We start from the raw sequence: 18,054 nt of genomic DNA, 5'->3' as shown, positions 1-18,054 counted from the left end.
TGCAGGGCATGGTTTGCTTCCAAAGCAAAGCTGCAGCACAGCCTAGGCTCAGCTTGCATATCTGGTCCCAGGGGCAGGGCTCTTTCCAGGGCAGCTGATGGGAGGTGGGGGTAGGGTGCAGTGGGGTGGGAGCTGGGTCCTGAGAACCAGCAGGCCAGAGAGATTTGGAGTTCGAATGGCCAAGTTCAGGGAAAGCACAACTGGGGAGGAGCCAAGGTATTTATTATGCTTGGTCTCCAGCTCCAAACAGAGCTGATGGATGGAGCTGCTCCAGTTCCTATAAACAGCTTGGGCCTCCCTCCCCTCCATGTTCTCAGCACCACAGCCCCAGCTGATCCCAGGGAGATGAGGGTGGAGGGGAGATGACTGAGGGAGGGGAAGGAGAAGAGGCGAGTCAGGGGCAAGTGGGGGACGGAGAAGAGAAGCCAGGGTCCTAGAAGCAAGAGGAACCGAGGGGAACGAGGATGGTGAAAGAAGATTCCTCTTCCCCAGAGGAGTCCCACTGGGTCTCCAGGGTCTGTCTGAGAAGCCTGTCACCCATTCTTGGTTTGATCTTAATCCCCACAAGACTTTAGGTCCTAGAGGGCAGGGCCATCCATTCAGGAAGCCTTTTCTTTGAACTTGCCTCTGTGCTGGCTCACAGGCCCCAGGGATACAGGAGGGACTCTGGGTAGGACCTCCCTCCAGGAGCTCCTGGTCTAGTGGCGGGTCAGGCCGACACCCTGATGTTGCGGCCCAGGGCAGCCAGAGCTGTCAGTGGCTGGAGGAGAGAAATCAGGATGGTCTTCTCAGAGGAGGTGATACTGGCAGGGGCATTTTGAGTAGAGGAGGTGGGAGAGAGCCGGGAGTTGGGAGGGTCAGGAGGCAGTGCTGCCTAATGGTTAAGATTGCTGGCTCCAGAGAGAAGCGGGGTGAACCTGGGTTCAGTCTCAGCTCTGGCACTTGACAGCTGTGGGATCTTGAGTCTCAGTGTCTCTAAACTGAGGATGACAATTACAGAAATGTTTTTAAAGCATGTTAGAATTCTCTTCGGCCATGTATGTCAAGTGTTCAGTTCAGGCCCCAACCTGGAGGTGCTAATTAAGGGTCAGCTTGTAATAAGAGGTGGCAGGTGGCCAGAGAGAGATGGAGCTGGAGAGTTGCAGGACCTGTGAGCTACTAAAGAGCAAGGGTGCAGAGAGCAGACAGTGGATCCTGGATTCCAGGGAAGGGGATTGAGCCAGCATAGGGAACCGACAGGGTGCAGCAGCTGGTGGGCCGGGGCTGCTGGCCCCCCGCCCTCCCACCTGGCCTGCAAGCCTAGCTCCCACTGGGCCCTGGCCCTGGTGGAGTGCCACAACGGCTCACCGGATCAAGTGAGCCTGGTGGCCTGGCACTGCAGTCTGTCTGTGACAGGGCCTGTGCACTGGCCTCCTCTCTCTTTGGAACTTGCCGGATGCTCTGATGACCTAGTTGGCAGCTGTGTCCATGCTCAGCTGAAAACAGGAATTTCTGCCTTGCTGGGGGTCTTGGCCAGGTGAGCACACTCCTCTGTTTGCCAGGAAAAGAGGTTAGGGGCCTGGAGGCTCCCGCAGAGCCCTGGACTGAGCTCAGTCCATGCTACTGTCCTCCCGTGGGCCATCAAGGAGCATCTCCTGTGTGCCAGGGCATTGAATCACATAAATGCTCACCCCCCCAGCCCCATACATGAAATAGGCATTTCAATTTTTCCTTTGGAGAATAGGAGCTGGGAGCAGGAACAGAGAGGTGAGAGGCCATAGCATAGCCCAGAGAAGAAGCTGGGCTGGAGAAATCTCCAGGGTACTTGGGGGATGGGGGAGGCAGAGCTGGAGCCTGTGGGAGAGAACGTGGAGAAGAGGTTGGCACCTGCAGAGGGGGTGGTGTCTCACTGTCAGGCAGCTGAGAAGGGGTGATGGAACCACATGAAGATAAGCACAGGGGGCTGCAAAGTGGGAGAGCCCGGGCACCCACTCCCTGCCCTCTAGACTTTGCCTCAGTGCCCCCTCACCGGACTCCCACCCCCACCCCAGGTGAGGTGGCTCTTGTTGCTTCCCCTAGACCCCACAGCCCACACTCTCACCCTCCAATTCCCTTCTAGGAACCATGAATGTTCTTCTTCTGACCCCTCTTGATTTCTTCCAAGTTCAACCTTGAGCAGCCTGGCTGCTCACTCTCAATCCTCCAGCCCCTGGGAGGTCTTTAACTCTCTAGCTGGGGAGGCCTTTGGGTGTCAAGGTAGCAGGGCTGGATGCTCAGGAAGGTCTGGGGCTGGAGACAGAGATGTAGGCATCATCAGAGCGATGGGGCAGCCACATCAGTGAGGGTGATGATGTTCCTGGGAGAAGAGTCCTTCTGATTGCCTTTCTGATGGCTTGAGGAAGATGAGCACACCACGAAGCCCCAAAAGGAGTGGCATCTAGGGTCCTAGATGTCAGGGGAGTGTCCCAAGGGGAAGGTGTGGGTGATTGGGGGATAGAGGCGGGCCCCACGGTGCACGGGTCAGGGAGACATGGTCTGAAAAGCGCAACCTTGGTGACCTCAGCCCTGGGTTGGGGAGATTGCTGGGAGCAGCTGGAAGTGGCCTGGAATAGATTAGGATGGAGGGGAGGGAGGGGAAGCTACTTTACTGAGAAGTTTACCCATGATGTCCGGAAAGGAAGGGGAAAGTGGTTTAAGGGTCTTCGTACTGTTTTTAAGATGGGCAAGACTTGAGCACAGCTGAAATCTGCGAGGAAGACAGAAGCAGAGAGGAGAGGCTGAAGGGAGCGCAAAGTGAGAAAATAAATGAGTGAGAGAGGACAGGACATGCCCAGGACATGCTGCCTCTGGACAGGGTGGGGAGCGGGTATAGAGGAAGCACTCGAATGGAGCTGCAGAGAGAGAGAGGTACTAACAGGCTCCTGCTGGAAGTCACCGTTTTCTTCGCAGGTGGGGAGCGGCGTTTGCCGAGTGTGAGGAGACAGAGGTGTGGCAGGGGCATGATGGTGGCTGAGGCACCAAGGGTCAAGATGGTGAGACCCAGGGCCTCAGTCTCCCACCCAGTGGTCCTCCGCCTGTCTCCCCAGGGGTCTGCCATGAGGCTTCAAAGCCTGGAAGGGAAGTAGAGGAGGGCAGGGTTCCAGTGGATGCAAAGATTCCCAGCAGCAAGGAGGAGGCCGGCAGGCTGCACCATTTCTCCAAAATCATTTTTAATACATTCATGTGGGTTAAACAAAGAGCGGGTCCTGAGGCCTGGGTTGTGGCCTGGCTCCCGGGAGGTGAAAGCAGCATCCTGTAGTGTTTTCAAAGATCAGGCGAGAAGGGGCCCACGCCTTGCCCTCAGGCCTGAGGAAGAGTGTTTGTGTGCACTGAGCACCTGTGGTCATGATCCCGAACAGGACTGGACCCACCAGCTGCCCCATTCGCCACCAGGGCCCCCGGCTGGGGCCAGGCCACCAGGCCAGGTTCTGGCCCTGCTCTGCCATGGACTCCCTGAGTCTTTGACCCTCTCTCAGCCTCAGTTTTCTCATCTGTGAAATGGGGTGGACAGAGGGCCATTTTCATCATCTCATACTTTACCGAGCACCATCGTGAGCCTGAGTGCAGGCCAAACACAGTAAGAAGGTGAAGACCATGACACAGAGTCCTGGGCTTGTCCCAGGGCTTCCTTTGTCCCCAGACAGCCCACGATTCCACGGGCTATATCTGCATGGGATTTTTCTATGCATTTTTCTAGGGGGAAAAATTCCCTGCATGACAAGGACCAGAAAGGGAGGTTGGAGCCAGCATCATCTTGTGATGTGACAGCTGAGAGAGAGAAGGAAACTGCCCAGGTCCAACCCCCAAGCCCCCCAACCCTGACTCCCTCAGTGAGGTCTGAAATCTGAATCTACCTTTTTTCACAGGCTCTGTCCTGACTTGAGCAGCTCTGAGCAAGTTCCAGTCTCTTCCTAAGTCTCAGCTGTTCTATCTATGTACCAGGGAGGTTGGACTCAATGGTCTCAAATTCCAGGCTATGTTCAACAGAGGGAGAAGGAGGGAGGGAATTCTAGGGCTAGATGAGAAAAGGAGAGCCCACCTAGTCAGCAAAGGATGGAATAAGAGAAACAGAGGCACAGGAGGAGGAGCGGGCCTGTGGCTGCCCGTCTTCTCTCTGCCCGCCTGGGAGAGAGGAAGGAGAAGAGTGGGTGGGTGTGCCCAGATGCTCCCTGGCCCCGTTCCAGCCATATGGGGCCATTTCCTGTCCATCTTACAGCCTGCAGCCCCTGCAGTGGCCAAGCTCAGGCTCTGGACGCAGGAGGATGTGAGCCTGGAGCTCAGTTCTGGCATTTCTTAGCTGGAGATCCCCGGAGGGAGACTTTCAGAGCCTCTAGTTAAACGGGATAATATACCAACCTCAGAGGGTTGTCATAAAGAGGCAAATGCAGGCTTGGGTTTGTCACTGCTGCCAAGTGTGGTGTAAAACAGAACCAGAAACCTAAGGGTCTCACTCCTGGCTCACTGGCCAGGATGGGGCTGAGCTGGAGCAGCAGGCCCGAGCAGGACCTGGACAGGGAATGGGCGGCGGGGTGGGGCGGGGGGGGGGGGGGGGGGGCGCGCGGCTAGGGCAGTTATCTGGACCCATGTGTGCAACCTGAGGGTGCCAGGTAGGAAAGCGCCTGTGCAGAGCAGGAAACAGACCAGTCCAGTGCTGGGCCAGAGCCCAGGGAGACTGCCTCTTAACTGACCCTGCCAGAGCTGCCGCAGCCTGCCTAACAACACTGGATCCAAGCCTTACTCAAGTGGCTCCAGCTTTCTTCCGGTCACAAGCTCTTCATGTTTCAGAGAAGCTGAAAGTCATTATCAGAAGATGTGACAAATAGTCTGCTTGGAAATGTCTCAGACAAATCCTCTTGGTCTTGCCCCTTTCTTGCCCTGGCCCAGCCAGGGAAGGACTATCCACATTCAGCCAGCTGGGGCTGCAGAACTTTGGAGCCTGGCTTTCACACTCCACGTGGTGACCGCACACTCTGTAACCACCTGCCCACTCAGACTGGGCAATGCTGAGGGAAGGGATGTGTCTCATTCCCCGGCGCCCCCAGTGCCCAGGGCAGGATGTGGCACAAAACAGATGCTTGGCAAAGATCTGTAGATCTGATGGGATCAGCCTTACACTCTGTCACTCCTGAAACTGCCCAACTTCCGGCTTCCACAGCTGGACTACATGATGTGCGGCCTGAGAAGTGGGTCACCTACTGGTGCAGCAGGACACGGGGAAAGGAGCCCTGGGCTGGGACCGAGAGCCCGAGGGTCTTGGACCCTGGCTTACTGTGTGATCATGGGTCAGTCCCCACCCTTCTCCATGCCTCTGGCTCCCCCACTGCCCCAGCAGGGTCTCCGGACAGAGCCCGTGTGTGGCCTCCAAACTCTCTAGGCTTTGTACTGTTGGCTGAACTTCTGCCGCCGCACACAGCAGCAGGTGGCCAGCGTGGTGAGCAGGATGGCGGACACCACTGCAAAGGTGAGAATGATGATGAGGTTGATATTCTTGAGACCCCCCTTCTCACAGTCCTCGGGACGCACGTGACTCAGGGACACCTCCTCCTGAGAGCCAAAGCGGCAGATCAGGTCCTGGGTGGCATCCACGTCCACACGGCCCTGGTGCAGCTGGGCCGCCAGCCAGCCATTGCCGCAGCAGCTGAGCGGGTTCCCCTGCAGGTAGAGGCGCCGCAGGCTGTTTTCCAGGCCGCCCATGGCACTGCCCGGAAGGAGGCTGAAGCTGTTGTTCCTCAGATCCAGCACCTCCAGGGACACGGCCTGTGTCCAGGCAGGTAGGCGGCTCAGGCGGTTCTCAGCCAGATTGAGCCGCTTGAGGCAGCTGAAGCAGGGCAGGTCCACCTGCAGGACGGCCAGCCCATTGCCCTGCAGGGCCAGGACCTCCAAGGAGCCCTCCAAGCCCGCCAAGGCCCCTGGGGCCACATCCAGCCCAGGGTTAGAGGAGAGGTCCAGCTCGGCCAGTGGCGTGTGGAGGAAGGCACCTGCCTGCAGTATCTCCATCTCATTGTCCGCCAGGTTCAGGACACGGAGGGAGGAGATACCAGAGAAGGCCACGCAACCCGAGGGTCCAGGTTCAGCTGGGCCCCCGCAGGGGCTGAGCCGGTTCCCCTGCAAGTTAAGCCTCTGCAGACTGGCCAGGCTGGTGAAGGTGTACAGGGGCAGGTCCCGCAGGGCATTGTCCTGTAAAAGCAGCGTCCGCAGGGACCCCAGGGCCCTGGCGCCCAGCTCCAGAGTCTCCAGCGCATTGTGGCTGATGTCCAGAAGCGTCAGGCAGGGCAGGGAGCCGGGCTGGGCCTCAAAGGCCCGCAAACAGTTCCGGCTGAGGTTCAGGGAGCGCAGTGAGGTCAGGGGCTCAAGAAAGCCCTCCGGGACGAGCTCAATCTCATTGTAGCTCAAATCCAGATTCAAGAGCTGGGAGAGGGGTTGGGTGCTGGCATTGCGGCTGGGGTTGGAGAGGGGCAAGGATGACCAGCCCTCGGAAGGCGCATGGAGGCCCTCGGCTCCACCCCGGGGTGGCTCCGCAGGGAGCCGGATGAGGTTGTTGGACGCGTTCAGGTAAATGAGTCTCGGGAGTGCGCTCAGGTCGGGAAAGTGGAGCAGTTTGTTCTCCCGCAGGTCGAGCCAGGCGAGCTGGTACTCGGCCCTCGGCTCCGCCGTCTGAAAGGCCTCAATACTGTTGCAGCTCAGATCCAGGACGCGCAGCTGCTGGAGGCTGAAATCGGAGATGCAGGTGAGGGAGTTCCTGGAGAGGTTGAGGTGCACCAGGCGGGGCAAGGCCTCAAAGGCACCGTCTTCGATGTCCATCAGCACGTTGCTGTGAAGGTCCAGCCGCTCCAGCGCGGGTGTGCTCAAGAAGGTGCGGCGGCCCAGGCGCGTCAGGCTGTTCTCCGCCAGTGAGAGAGTGCGCAGGGCGGGCGCCTCCCCCAGCAGCTGCTCCACCAGGCCGCTGTACAGGCTGTTCCCCGACAGGTCCAAGGACGTCAGGTGCAGCAGGGGGCCCAGTCCCCCAGTATTCAGCGCTGTGCCCACCGCCAGGTGGTTGTGGGCCAGGTTGAGGTGCTCCAGGTGGGGCAGGGCCTGGAAGACCCCTGGCTGGAGGAAGCTGATCTCGTTGGCGCTCAGGTCCAGGTGACGAAGTGCCGTGTAGAAGCCCAGGGGCAAGGCCAGGATGCTCCGCAGCTGGTTCCTAGATAAGTTGAGGACCTCGATGTCCCGTGAGAGCACCGAGGGGACCTGGAGCAGGCCACGGCCCTGGCACCAGACCTCCTTGTCCACCTGGGGAGGGTGGGAGGGCAGGGAGAGCAATGGCATTAGTGCATGCCCTAGGAGGTAGAACCCGACACTCGCCTCTAGGAAGGATGACTTGAGCCCCCACCAGGCTTGGCTAGGACTCTCTTCTGTCCTCCCAGCATGATTCAGGTCCTCCACCCCAGCCTAACCCGCCTAGGTCTGCATGATCCCCACCCTGCTCCCTGCCGCTGTCTTTGGTACACGATAGAGCAGTGCTTCCCTGGTGGCTCAGACGGTAAAGTGTCTGACTGCAATGCGGAGACCCGGGTTCAATCCCTGGGTCAGGAATAGCCCCTGGGGGAAGAAATGGCAACCCACTCCAGTACTCTTGCCTGGAGAATTCTATGGACAGAGGAGCCTGGTGGGCTACAGTCCATGGGGTCGCAAAGAGTCGGACACGACTGAGTGACTTCACTTCACAGCAGTGCTGGCATCAGGGAGGGACTCAAGGAAGCTTTGATGGGTAGACCATACAGATGATAGGCAGAAGGAAAAATGTACTAACAAAAAAATTCTGTACTGACTATTATCCTATTTTACAGGAAACTAAGCCACGTATCATTTAGAGTGAGCCAGAGCCAGTGAGGAGCAGGGCCACGCTGGGACCCAGGCCTCCTCGTTCTACATCCCAAGTTCCTTCTATGGACCCACAGAGTTAAACTTACCCAGCTGATGTTAGATTAGAAACCACTTTGGGAGAAATGTTTCCAAAAACGAAAAATGCTCTTTCCACTCTAGTCCTCTGTTTTAATTCTGGTCTCGCACCCTCAGATCTCATTTGAACCCTCACTCCATGGGGCACAACTCTGGTTCCAGAGCCTGCCTTCCTTGCTGACACTCCCTAAATGTGACCTCTTTCCTGCTGCTCCATCTACCCCACCCCACCCCCACCCCATCAGTGGCTTCAGTTCCCATGGTCCAGTCCAGATGGGCCCCCAGAGATGGGGTTGGGGCCGGGAAAAAGATGACCAGAGTCCCAACCCATATTCTTTGTTAACAAGAGCTGATTTTGCTGTGTGAGCTCCATCTGGTTCTGATCCAGAATGTAACTCATCCTTCCCCAATGCCTCTTCAGCATTTTATATTTTATTTCACATTTTCAGACCCATAGTCTCATTGGATTGTCATGGTAGCCTGCCCATCAAACATGATCACCCCTCTTTAAGAAACTCAAGCTCAGAGAGGGGAAGAGAGGGTCTAGGATCACCCAGCTGGTGAGGAACAGAGCTAGTAGCTTTTGAACCCCAGTCTCCTAACAACTGAAGACCCCACTTTTGTCCTCCACCACATGTGCCTTCAGGGGCCAGAATTCTTTCCATGTGAATGCGGTCTCCCTCTGTCATTTCCGGCACACCAGGAACCCCAGCCTTTCCCAGCAAAGGCTCTGACTTCCATAAGCACCCAGCTCAGGCCCACTCCACCCCAGCCTCTCTGTCTTCACTGACCCCTTCTGACGGGTCTGCCAGCCGAATGCCTGGAAACTGTCAGAAACTCCACTCTGACCATGCTGCCCTTGACTTAAACCCCTTCCAGGCAGAGCCAGGACCCTAAGCAGGGCTCAACATTGTTTGTGGCCCCTGCTCATCTTCTCCCAACCCACCCTAGCCCAGCCCACACCTGACCACGGCCCACTGCACCCTCCCACACCCACCTCTCAGCCTCCTTCCCGCTGCTCCATGTGCTGGCTGTGCTCTGCCCAACCAGAGCAGGATCGCGAACTCTGTGTGCTGAGCACCAGGGTCTCCTCCACCCAGGAGACCTCCCTAAATGCTGGGCAGGTCAGGGCCTCCCCTGGGCTCTCACAGTCCCTGTGCTTCCCTTTGTTTCTCCCTGTGACTATCTGTGTGTGGACCGGCTAGAAAGTGAGCTCAGGGCAAAGGGTTTGATTGACTGGATATTTGGACCTGGCCTTTCTGAGCACCAGAAAGTGCTCAGTACATTTTTCAGTAGATGGAAGACATCATCAGCTTAATACAGGTCTGAGGGACTGACTCAATCAAGGGATGATCCATTCATTCAGGGTTTCCCAGATGGCGCTAGTGGTAATCAACCCGCCTGCCAATGCAGGAGATAGGGTTTGATCCCTGGGTTGGGAAGATCTCCTGGAGGAGGAAATGGCAACCCATTTCAGTATTCTTGCCTGGGAAATCCCATGAACAGAGGAGCCTGGCAGGCTACAGTCCGTGTGGTCACAAGAGTCGGACACGACTAAACACGATCCATTTATTCAGACCAGAGTCAAAGACTATTAGAGCGCAAAGGGTTCAGCCCACCCCCTTCCCAGATGGGGAGACCAAGCCTAAAGATGGCAGTAACTTGAATGAGGTCACAAATCAGCAGCTGGGCCGACAGGGTAGGAATACAGCCTGGGTGTTCCCTGCCTGGCCCAGCTCTCAGCTTCCTCCCAAGAGCCCAAGGTAGGGGGAGGGATGCGAGGAGGAACCGGCTGTCTTCCATCAGGCATGTGTGACTCTTCCAAGTCCACACGGCACAGTGACCGGCATTACTCAGAGGCCCAGGGACAACCCCTGCCATTGCGGCCCAGTGCAAAGTAGCATCCTCATACTCTAGCCACCTTGCCAGACCTGCCTGGCTCCTTGCTCCCTCCTCCCTCACAACTTCTCTGCCAGCTGGGGCTACTGGGCATAGACTCCTCATCCATATTCTCAGCTCCCTGAACCATCCTGATTAAAGAAGAAACAACAAAATGAACACAGACATAACATGTGTTGTGTGGGGTGGGGAGTGCTTACCCCATGTATAAGCCCAGCTCCATTTCACCTCTGGATACTCAAAGGTCCTCTGTGGCACCAGCCCCTGAGAGTTGAGCCAGGACACGAAGCTGGCCCAGTCCAGCACCCAATCCTGCTTTCTGCCCAGTGCCCAGAACCCCTGTCACAGAGGCCCAGAGGGGACCGCCACGAGGCAGGACTGCTCAGCTCTCCAGTTCAGTCCAGGAAGGAGCTTGAAGGCCAGGGCAGCTCTCAGGACACCATTTGTGAGGCACCCACTGCTCCCTGATCTCCGAGCCCCCAGCATGAGTGACTTATGTGGGGAGGGATCTTGGGAGTGTCCACCCTTAGTCAGGTTCTGAGCTTCCCCTGATGACCCCCTATCCACTCTCTCTGATGTGCCAGGATGCCATTGCCCAGGTTCTTTTTTTTTTTTTTAGGAGGGAAGAGGGTGCCACTCAACCCCATCATACTATCTGCACACAGAAGGGAAGCAGAGCAGGGAGAGTCACCCGGCAGTGGACACCATGAACTTGGGAGGGAGGGGTCCAAATCTGTTACTTCCTGTCTGTATGACCTTGGGGGTCACATCTTTTCTCTCAGCCTAAGTTTCCTCAGCTGAAAAGAGAAGTTCCGGGCAGGACAAAATGAGAGATGGTCCTTAGTGTAGAGCAGGCCCCTTGCTAGCCCTCGGCATGTGGCCATTTCTTTTTACTACTGAAAAGCATCATAATGCCTTCTGTGGGAGTTCAGAAAGTCCATTCCTGCCTGTTACCTCCTTTGCCCCAAATCCAAAGCTCACCCAGTTCCCTTCTGCCTGTTGCGTGGCCCAGGCCCTTCCTCCCTCCCTCTGAGCTTTGTGCCCCAGGAAGGATGTGGGGCTGCATGTGGTGATGTCTGAGTCCTTCTCTGCCCATTATTCTGGATTCTGGGAACCCTGGAAGGGCTCCAAGGAGCACGAGTGAGGTGGCCACAGCAGACACTGCAAACCCCAGGGAAGTGCTGCTGGCCCTGGCTGCTAGCACATGTACCTCCCAAAGCAGCTGCCCACCCTGTGTCACTAGGGCTTCCCCAGTGGCTCAGCAGTAAAGAATCTTCCTGCAATGCAGGAGATGCAAGTTCGGTCCCTTGGTTGGGAAGATCCCCTGGAGAAAGGAAATGGCAGCGCATTCCACTATTCTTGCCTGGGAAAATCCCAATCCACGGGGTCACAAAAGAGTCAGACACGACTGGGTGACTAAAACACCACCAACTCTGTGTCATGAGCTCCCAGTCCCAGGTCCAAATGAGGCTACTGGAGGGCCTGTCCCTTCCCCAGCCCAAGCTCTGGCCTTGACCTCAGTGACTGTCCAGCTGTCCAGTTAGACTAGATAAGCTCTTTTCTCTGTATCCCACAGGGTCACAGTAACCTCAGAGCGTTTCCCAGACTCTAGGAAAATGGGACAAAATGGATCAAACCTTGTCACTACCCTTGAGGAACTCTTGGTCTGGTAGCTGAGTCAGCCGTGGACCCATTTACCAACTACCTCATGTGCTCAGTGTTGAGAAGGAGGGAGGCTTAGGACTGTGGGAGCCCAGAAGAGGGATGGCCTGGGAGGGGTCAGGGAAAGCTTCTTGGAGAAGGCGGCATTTGACCTGGGCAGTACTAAGTGAGAGGCATCACAGCAGGAATACGGCAGTTGGGCTCAAGTTAAGGAGCCCAGTTAGGGAGGGGATTTGTCCCCAGGAGGGGCCCAGGACAGAAAAGCCTTTCCCAGCTGCCCACCCCAGGTTCCCCACACATATACATGTTCTTCAGGGCATCACATGTGGCACTAGTAGTAAAGAACCTGGCTGCCAATGCAGGAGTTGTAAGAGATGTGGGTTCGATCCCTGGGTTGGGAAGATCTCCAGGAAGAAGGCATGGCAACCCACTCCGGTATTCTTGCCTGGAGAATCCCCACGGACAGAGGAGCCTGGTCCTACAGTCCATGGGGTCACAAAAAGTTGGACACGGCTGAAGTGACTTAGCACTCACGCACACATATTCTTCAGCAACCAGCTGGACCCACTGACCTGTGGGGATGGCCTGAGGAAATAGAGTCCCTACTGAAGTGAATGACCTCGGACAAGGCTAACTTCTCCAAGCCGGTTTCCAATTCTCTAAAACTGGAATGATTATACTTACCTGGCAGGATTAATAGTAAACAGGGCATTTAGACATTCTAGTAGGTGCTCAGTAAATGCGAGCTTTAATGGCATTAAGTGGATCCCCTTTCCTCTTCTGAGCCCTCTAGCCTCTGGCTTCTGGGCCAGTAGGACCCCCGGGGGCAGGGGATATGAGGAACTCTCCCTGATGAGGCAGAGCGTCTTACCTTCCTACAGGGCACCTTGTCTCGGTGTTGGGAGGTAGCCAGGCCCAGGGTCAGCACGGCCAGAAGCAGCAGAATCTGGTGGCTCATGGCTCTGCAGAGGGCAGGAAGAAAGGGGAAGATGGTAAGACTGCAGGCTCCTTCCCACCGCGGGCTCCCACTGCCCTCTCCTGTCTGCAGCTGCCCTCAGGGAACCCCAGACCACAGCGGGAGCTGGACTGAAGGTGCTGTGAACAGGGCCCCTTGTGAAGGTGGTGGGAAACAGGGCTGCAGCCCATCACAAACGGCCTTCAGTGCCAGATGGAGGGGCTAAGCCATTACCTTGGATAGGAGTTTTTAAGCAGTGGGTGACACGGTCAGATTTGGGCTTCAAAAGTCCCCATCAGGCAGAAGACAGCATGGAGGAGGTGAGCAGGAGGCAGACAGGCCTCAAGGGCTGCCCTGGGCCAAGCTCAGGACTCCAGGTCCACACAGGCCACAAGCAGGCCCCCCATCTGAGCTCAAGTTCCAAACGGAATTCCTCAATCCCCCCACCCGCAGAACTTTATTTTGCCCTTTCTCTTTTGATTTTCTGATCCCCGAGTCCCTGCCATTGTTTGAAGGCTGGGCCTGGAGCCTTGACAGGAAGCCCCGCCAGGAGGCCTGCCCTGCCCCCAGCACTGTGGCCCGTGGACTTCCCCAGGAACAGGCTGCCAGGCCCTTAACTTTCACTGAAGCCACCGCCTGCACAGTGGGACACCCAGGCCTGCTGGGCCAGCCCTTCTCTCATGAGCAGCCTGGTTGAGGTTGAGGGCGACCACAAAGCCCCCAGACGGGTCGCATCCCAGTGCTGCTAGGGGCTCATTCACTGAGAACCTGGGCCAAGTGCTGGCAAAACACAGCTCAGTCGGTCAGTTTCATTCATTCAGTCATTCATTCACCCACATCTTACTGAATGCCTCTTCATGTCTGGCTCTGTACTGGGAACTGGGGACACAGATAAAGGCCCAGAAGTGACCATAATATAAATACCTACAAAACATTAACAAGGAGAGACATAATGCTCTCCAAGAGCACTGGACTCAGAGTCACCCACACCAGACTGCTTCCTCTGTCTCTTCCACTTACCTGCTGTGTGACTTTGTACAAGTCACTTCACCTCTCTGAGCCTCAGTTTCCTCTTCTGAGGCTAATGCCAACCTCGCCAAGTTTTGTTAAAGATCAAATGAGACATATTCTATGAAAGTGTCGCACACAGAGCTCTCATGTACTAGGCACTCTTCTCCACACTTTACAGCTATGAACTCTTTAATTCCTTCCAATAATTCAGTGACTTGGTTTTATGATCACCATTCCCACTGTGCAGACAGGAAAATGGAGGCTCAGAGAAATTAAGCAACATGCCCAAGGTCACACAACTAACAAGGGACAGACCCAGGAAGGTGGGCTTCTGGATCTGTGCCCTTAACCTCTAGCTATAAGGTCTCCTGCAGGTGCTCAATTAGTAAGTGCTGAATTGTGAATCTGAGGGATGCTTTAGAAGATGCATTTATAGAACATTTATGGGCTGAGTCCTTACTGTTAGAACCTGTTAAACATCCTTGCTATGATTTGTAAATGAAGGCGGGTGCTCTGAGGTCCTTCCTTGTTCAGATAGGCAAAGAACGCAGTGGTGTCTTTTAAGCCCTGTTCCCTGGGTTCCCCCGGGGCCATGGGCCCCCTGCCCCACAGCTGTTCTTCCTCTCACCTGCGTTACAGGTTGGGCTTTTACAGGAAATTCTGTTCTGCTGTTTAAAAAGCAGAACGTCACCACCCTTTCGAAAGCCAGTATACTCAGAATTGAGTGGAAACCCCTCAGCAGGCCTTCGAGGCCCTTGCGGAGCGTGCCTGCCTCGCCAACTCTTCCCTCCAGCTTCATTTCTCACTGTCCCTTCTCCTATTCTGTGTTCTGAAAGCCTCAAATTCCCTTCAGTTCTCTAAGCATCTTTTCACTGCCCCTAACCTTCACTTCCTCCCCTCTATTGTGCTGAATACCTCCTCATTCTTTGGGTCTCAGCCTAGATGTTACCTCCTCCAAGAAGCCCTCTCTGGTTCTCCGAGTCTGGGCTCTATATTGGTGCCAAGCGTCCCATCAGCCCCTGGTTCCCTTCCCTTTGCCCCCTCCCCCATCACCATGGGCCGCGTCCCCAGGGCAAAGGGGCCTTACTCTCCACTGGGCCCCATCTCACACTGTGCAGGTCGGGGAAGGCAGTGAGAATCGGCACGCGGTGGCGCCTCGCTGACATGGTGATGCTGGAGAAAGCAGTTTCTCTCCTGGACTCTCTCTTTACCTCCCTGCCACACTCCCTCCCCTCATCAGCAGGTTCTGTCTGCTCTTCCTAAAAAACCAGATTCTGGATCTGCCCACCGCCCCACAGACTGAGGCACCACCACGACCCTGGGCCTCGATCCCAGCAACACCTTGTTTCCACCTTGATCTCTTGCAGTCTGCCCTAAACATAGTAGCCTGAGTGATGTCTTTAAATCATGTATCAGACCATGAATCTCACTGCTTGAAAACCTCCCATAAAATTCAGATGTACACAACCTCCTCTCTAACTCCATCTACCATTTGCCCTTTCCTCACCGACTCCTAGCTTTCTCGCCATTCCTCAAGCAAGTGCCCTCCTGCCTCAGGGCCTTTGCCCTGCTTGCTCCCTCCACCTCCCCAGATCTGCATATGTTTTACTGTTTTCCTCATTTTGGTTGTTTCCTAATATTTATTCCTTATTCTGAGAACAGGGGTCTAATAAGCAGTACTCACTAAAGATCTATTGAATAAACAGAAAAGTGAGGAGTAGCAGTCCACTGCTAAGGGCTGAGTGGTAAGGATAAGGTAGGTAAGGATAAGGTAAGGATAAGAGAGGACCTGGGTTAGTTCTGAACCTTCTCAAAGGGGCTCTTGTTTCCTGTTCCCCTGCCAAATCCCATCCTATCTCCCAGGTGGGCAGCTGAACATCCAGGGGGGCCCTTCCCTGCAGCACGTGGAACTCTGCCCTGCCATCCAAAGGAGAGGGGCCCCTTGATGGTGGGCACCCTTCAGCAGTGCCCAGACAGTGCGTAGAATTTGAGGGCTACTCACTCTCAAAAGGGAGGACTGGGTTCACTGAGACCCAGGCTCCCATCCTGACTCTACTCCTCACCAGCCCTGTGCCCTGGGGCACGTCCCTTCACCTTTCAGGGTCTCCATGTCCCATCTGTAGAGCAAGTAGCCTGGTTCCTGTTTTGCCACTGTTTGCCTCCAGTGGTTGTGATGATCAAGCATAGAACGGCCGTGAAGGTACCCTGGACACATACTGTCTTTCCCAGCAGGGATAAACTCGCAGGGCTGAGCAGCCCAGGCGAGGCAAGGAGTGCTCAAGAGGAAAGCCCCCGGCCTGCAGACAAGTGGCCCAGGGAAGAGGAGGCAAAAAAACATCTTAGGACTCTGGGAGGAGAAGTGCCAAAAAAATGTGTAGGTGTGTGTGAAAGTGTGTGTGTGTGTATGTGTGAGAGAGGGAGAGAGAGAGATGAGGTGGAGGGGCACTACTAATATTAAGCCCATCTCTAGTGTTTAAGGATGTTAGATACTCTTCTTAGCACTTGACATATATCATTTCATTTAATTCTCACAACAACCCAGTGAATCAGTTACTATAATTTCCATTTTACATATGAGAACACTGAGACTCAGAAAGGTGAAGTGACTTACCCCAGAGTTACCCAGCTCATAAGTGTTTTGGGATTTAGCCCAGATCTGTGTGTTGTGTTTTTTCCAGCAGGTGCTGAGCTGCCTGCCTCCTAGAGAATTTGCCCACGAGGAGAACCAGGCTCAGGGAGATGACTTACCCAAGGTCACATAGGCAGTTAATGGCAAAGTCGAGATCAGAATCCAGTCTGTCTGCCTCCTAAAGCAAGTGTTTCCACAACACTAAGCCAAGATCTCCTTTCTAATCCACTCCACACATCCCCCAACCCCAACACACACAGCAGCAGACAGGCTCACAGTGCCGGGCTTCGGGGTGCTCCTCTCCCTCCTCTCAGCCTGGATCACGGGCAGAGTCGGGTCCTGGGAGAACTGCTGTAGATGTTCCCAGCCAGCAGTGAATCACTAAGGGCAAGCCCCGTTCTGGAGACATGTGCAGCCCACGGGGGAATTAGACCTTAACCCAAAGGAATGTGTCTGTGATGGCGGAATTTCAGGCAGCTGAGGGTGGGGGTGGGGGTCCCTCACGTCCTACCACCCATTAAGAGGGCTGGCTGAGGAAACCCTAGGAGAGAGGTGGGTGCCTCACCCTCTGCACCCCTAGAGATGGGCAGGCTATCTGGTGCGGTGGGATGCGAAGACCCGCCCCCAGCCCCCGCCCCCTCGCCAGGGTTAGAGGGCAGTAGGAGACCAGAGACAAATCCTGAACTGCCCTTGACTGGCTTGTGTGTTCCCTGGGCAAGTGCCGGCCTTTCTGCGGTTGTTTTCCCATCTGTCAAATGGGAACGCCGGCCTCGCCCTGCCCTTCGCAGGAAAGATCCGCTGAGCTAGGAGCCTGGAGCCGAGGCAGGGTCAACCCTGGCCCCACGCACAAAGTATTGGAGGGGGATTGTTGAGGATCAGTTTCTCGATGAACCAGCCCCAGCTCAGCTCCGCGCCGGGTGCTCGAGAGGGGCTCGGGACCGCCAGTTCCCCGAGGGGCCGGCCAGCCTCGCCCGCTGGGCGGCTCCTACCTGGCTCAGCGCGGCCGCCGCTCCTCTCCCGGGCAGCCCCGGCACATTTTGCGCAAACCTGCCCTCCCCGTCCCACCCCGCGCCAGACCCCGGGGTCACGGCCCGAGGAGGCGCACGGCCGCTCCACCGCCCCACGGGAGCCCGACCCACGAGAGGGCGACCGGGGCTCCAATTTAAATACCTCTCCCGCCGACCCGCCCCACCACGCCCCCCCGGGCCCGGCCGCGGGGTCCTAGCGCCCGGCCGGCGCGCCCCCGCGTGACTCGGTTTATCCGGAACCCGCGAGGGGAGGAAGCATTTTCTCGCGGCCGAAACCGCGAGGCTGGGGAGGGGCGGGTCGAAGAGGACAGGGTGAAAGGACGGGGAAGGAGAGGGGTCCCTAAGGAAGCGCTGTGCCACCGAGGCCGCCGCCGCACGTGCAGTTCGTGGCCCCGCGGGGTCCGGAGGGGCGGGTGGCTCTAGCAGCCGCAGGTCCGCAGAGGAAATCCGGCCTGGCCCCGATTTCTCCCGCTGTTGGCGCCGCCGCACTTAGGGGAGGCAAACAGGAGAGGTGACGGCGGGGCTGAACACGGAAGGAAATGACCCTTCACTGGCCCTGGAGCGGCCACAAAGGGGGTTCCCCCACACCGCAGCCATCCCCTCTGGTGGGTCCACAGTCCCCTCTCTGGTTGTGCTGTAGTGTTCAGAGCCTCCTCCAGCGTCTCCTGGACCCTCAAGCAGCTGTGGAAAGGTACCATCTAAGTCTCCAGAATTCAGGTGGAGAAACAAGTTAAGGATGGGGTCGTCGAGTATAAATAAAAATCACCTGTCTGGGACTAGTAAGGTCCCCTTTTGGGGAAACTGAGTCTCAGAGAGGTTAAGTGGCACATCCAAAGTCACACTGACTCTAAGAGACAGGGATTTCAGCCCAGTCTTCACAAAGCTAGCTGTGCTGTGCTTAGTCGCTCATC

General features: G+C 56.3%; 1 protein-coding gene across 3 annotated transcripts; it reads right to left on the bottom strand.

Moving 5' to 3' along the window:
• Nucleotides 1–3,171: 3,171 nt before the first annotated feature.
• On the bottom strand, nt 3,172–17,241 carry LRRC32 (leucine rich repeat containing 32). Of its 3 annotated transcripts, none has more exons than XM_027562831.1 (3): nt 17,105–17,241; nt 12,392–12,482; nt 3,172–7,290 (listed from the first exon to the last, which is right to left on the bottom strand). In XM_027562831.1, exons 2-3 carry the CDS (start codon nt 12,476–12,478, stop codon nt 5,389–5,391), a joined length of 1,989 nt encoding a protein of 662 aa, XP_027418632.1. In that variant the 5' UTR covers nt 12,479–12,482; nt 17,105–17,241; the 3' UTR covers nt 3,172–5,388. The 3 variants fall into 3 exon arrangements, with proteins under 3 accessions (XP_027418632.1, XP_027418634.1, XP_027418635.1); XM_027562833.1 differs by lacking the exon at nt 17,105–17,241 and adding an exon at nt 16,235–17,085; XM_027562834.1 differs by lacking the exon at nt 17,105–17,241 and adding an exon at nt 16,392–17,085.
• Nucleotides 17,242–18,054: the final 813 nt, after the last annotated feature.

The sequence above is a fragment of the Bos indicus x Bos taurus genome, chromosome 15 (genome assembly GCF_003369695.1).
Source record: "Bos indicus x Bos taurus breed Angus x Brahman F1 hybrid chromosome 15, Bos_hybrid_MaternalHap_v2.0, whole genome shotgun sequence".
Taxonomy (NCBI): Eukaryota; Metazoa; Chordata; class Mammalia; order Artiodactyla; family Bovidae; genus Bos; species Bos indicus x Bos taurus.
Note: the sequence above shows the minus strand (reverse complement) of the source record. Positions and strands in the feature narration are given on the sequence as shown.